The sequence below is a fragment of the Austrofundulus limnaeus genome, unplaced genomic scaffold (assembly GCF_001266775.1).
Source record: "Austrofundulus limnaeus strain Quisiro unplaced genomic scaffold, Austrofundulus_limnaeus-1.0 Scaffold146, whole genome shotgun sequence".
NCBI lineage: Eukaryota > Metazoa > Chordata > Actinopteri > Cyprinodontiformes > Rivulidae > Austrofundulus > Austrofundulus limnaeus.
Window position 1 is genome coordinate 636,039 of NW_013952548.1, and position 2,476 is coordinate 638,514.

Consider the following 2,476-nt stretch of genomic DNA (forward strand, 5'->3'; position numbering starts at 1 on the left):
GCTCTATACGTCCGTATACCTGCAAAATGACGTAAAATCCTTATAACTTACGGACAATACGTAGAAGTTGACATGAATGGCAATGTCATGTAAAATCAATTTTTTTTTGCTTTATATCATGTAATGACATCATTCTCATATCAAAAACATACCCAGAGTGTTGCTTTGACTCATCCATGCATGTTTGTAAAATCCTGTACTGTCCTGTAGATATTCAGGAGAACAAAAACAGCTGGTTGGACCTAGAACCACCGTTTAGTTGCAGCTCCTCCTCTGGGCTGTGTTTCCAAGCTGAGCTTCCTCATCACAGAGCATGCGTCCCCTGAGACTTCTGCAGGCTGTCAGCAACAACAACTAGCAAACAACTGGTGAAACGCACGTCTGCTGAACTTGTAATATTTCTCAGTCCAATCCCTTTTTTGGATTAAAAAATGCCTTTGAGGAAATGTATTTTTTGGATGCCAAGGAGAATACCCCCTTTTTAAGCTTCCCATGGATGACACAGTTGTTAAAATTGGTTAGACTTCAATTTTGGGAGAAATTCTCAAAAAATAAAAAGATATATTTGTCCGAAAGAAAAATTGATTRGGATGAACAGAAATACTGGTTTTTGATTGTTTATTACATAATGCACCAGATTATTACACCACCACAGTTTGTAACAATTGCCGCAAAATTTAATAACGGTATTCCATAATGTGTTGAAAACTTTTATTACATTTTGCATCAATTATTACATAATGTGGTTTTAGTGCGAGTTTATTACATTTTGAAGCCTGATTTTATTACATTATTACATAAGCCGTTATTACAAAATGAGATCTTACAGATCTTTTTTTCAAATAATCACAGTAGTTCTCTGTGACAAAAAATATGGAGGGGAAACATGGTAGAAACTTATAGCTTTTGGAAGAGACAACACATTAGTTTGAGTTAGTGTAACTTGAAGCAGAGGCTAGCTGTAGAAAGATGCTTAATGGTACAATTGCATGACTGTATTAGTGGAGAATGAATGGAATGGATGACTTACAAACATGATCAGATTCGTCTGAGTCATCGGGACAATCCGGCTCACCGTCACAGAGCCAGGCCTCGGGTATGCAGGTTTGCTGGTCGTGACAATGAAACTCCCCTACGTCGCACAAGATGGATTCTACATGGCATGAGGAGAGGGGTGGAGAAGAGCAGAGAAGATTCAGCATGAAGCGATGAAACCGTGCTGAAACATTAGGCTTTAATGACAAAACATGGTATGCATGTAGACAGGCTTGTGAATAAAGTTTAAGCATTTTGATTGAGTGTTTGTAATCCCACCCAGCAGATGAATTTAATGAGAAAGTCCCGTTGAGACCAACATTATCAATGTGACTGTATGAAGCTTAGTAAAACAAACAATTCTAGACACTGTGCATGTTTAGAAGTTTTTAGGGGAAAAAAGGGACCACATAGTCGTTTCCAAAAAAAATGCAATGCTCAGACCATTGTGCTTTTGACAGCTGCTCTCCTCGAACAAAATGACGTGACGTCCTCTGCGACTCTGCAAACTATTACAAAGCATTTTGCCAAGTTTGTTCTTATCTCGGCGCCTCCTTGGCGCTGTGCTTTTATTTGAGAAAAAAGTGAGTTCAGTGAAAGCCCAGTCAACTAAAAAGTCATCATAGCTTTTCRATATAGAAAGCATCCATCAGAGACTTGACATGTTTCCTGCCGGTAGCTGTCAGAAAATCAGCTCGCTCGCTCCGCAGAATGACACAAGCTTTTGTGAAAGATTCAACACTACAATGTGACCTGCCTCTACTTCTCTTCAGCGCGGAGCAAAAACGGTAATTTCTTTCTAAGCTTAACCCACAGACAAACGKACACGCTCAGAGTCCCTCCTCCTACTCGCTCTTGCTATCTCCATTTTTTTTTTTCCCTTCCTGAGTGTGTTCCTAACCCATTAGTGGTGGGAGGGGAGCAAGTGGGAGATCAGGTCTGTAGCATCTGAACAGTGGGAGTGATAATTCAACGCACCGCTGCGCCCTGCCCCAGCACCCTCCAGCAAATTCACTACCCAGGGACAAATCTGAAAAGGTCAAACATCTCATCCATTCTTCCTTTTCTATTCCCACTGATGCAATATAGCTGATATCTAACAATTTACATCAAGGTCCCCTTTGAAATATTCAGACCTTCTTTTGTCAAGCTCTTTAAATTCCACACTAAAGCCACTTAAAAGGGAATGCTCATCATATGCAATCGCACAAAACACAAGGAACACATTCACCATTTTTTTTTGCTTCAACACAGTTTAAGAGAACAAAAGGAAATAAATAATGCATGCTATATTTTGGCTTAAYAAAAATACCACAAATTTGGACTGTTTTTAATGCAGGCTGCTGAGCTTTTCTTAAAGGAGCAATATTWTGTGTTTCTCAGGCATATATTTAAATACTATACCATAGTAAAGTATCTATGTCACCTTTAGCTGTTATTA

The 2,476-nt window shown here is 39.2% G+C and overlaps 1 protein-coding gene across 1 annotated transcript in view; it reads right to left on the reverse strand.

Moving 5' to 3' along the window:
* lrp1bb (low density lipoprotein receptor-related protein 1Bb) overlaps positions 1-1,272 on the reverse strand; it is a gene marked incomplete in the record, with an annotated part of 232,866 nt that extends 231,594 nt beyond the window's left edge. The window contains 1 exon segment of the mRNA XM_014016494.1: positions 1,031-1,272. Within this exon segment, the coding sequence (XP_013871948.1) occupies positions 1,031-1,202 (172 nt within the window).
* Between the last annotated feature and the right edge of the window lie 1,204 nt (positions 1,273-2,476).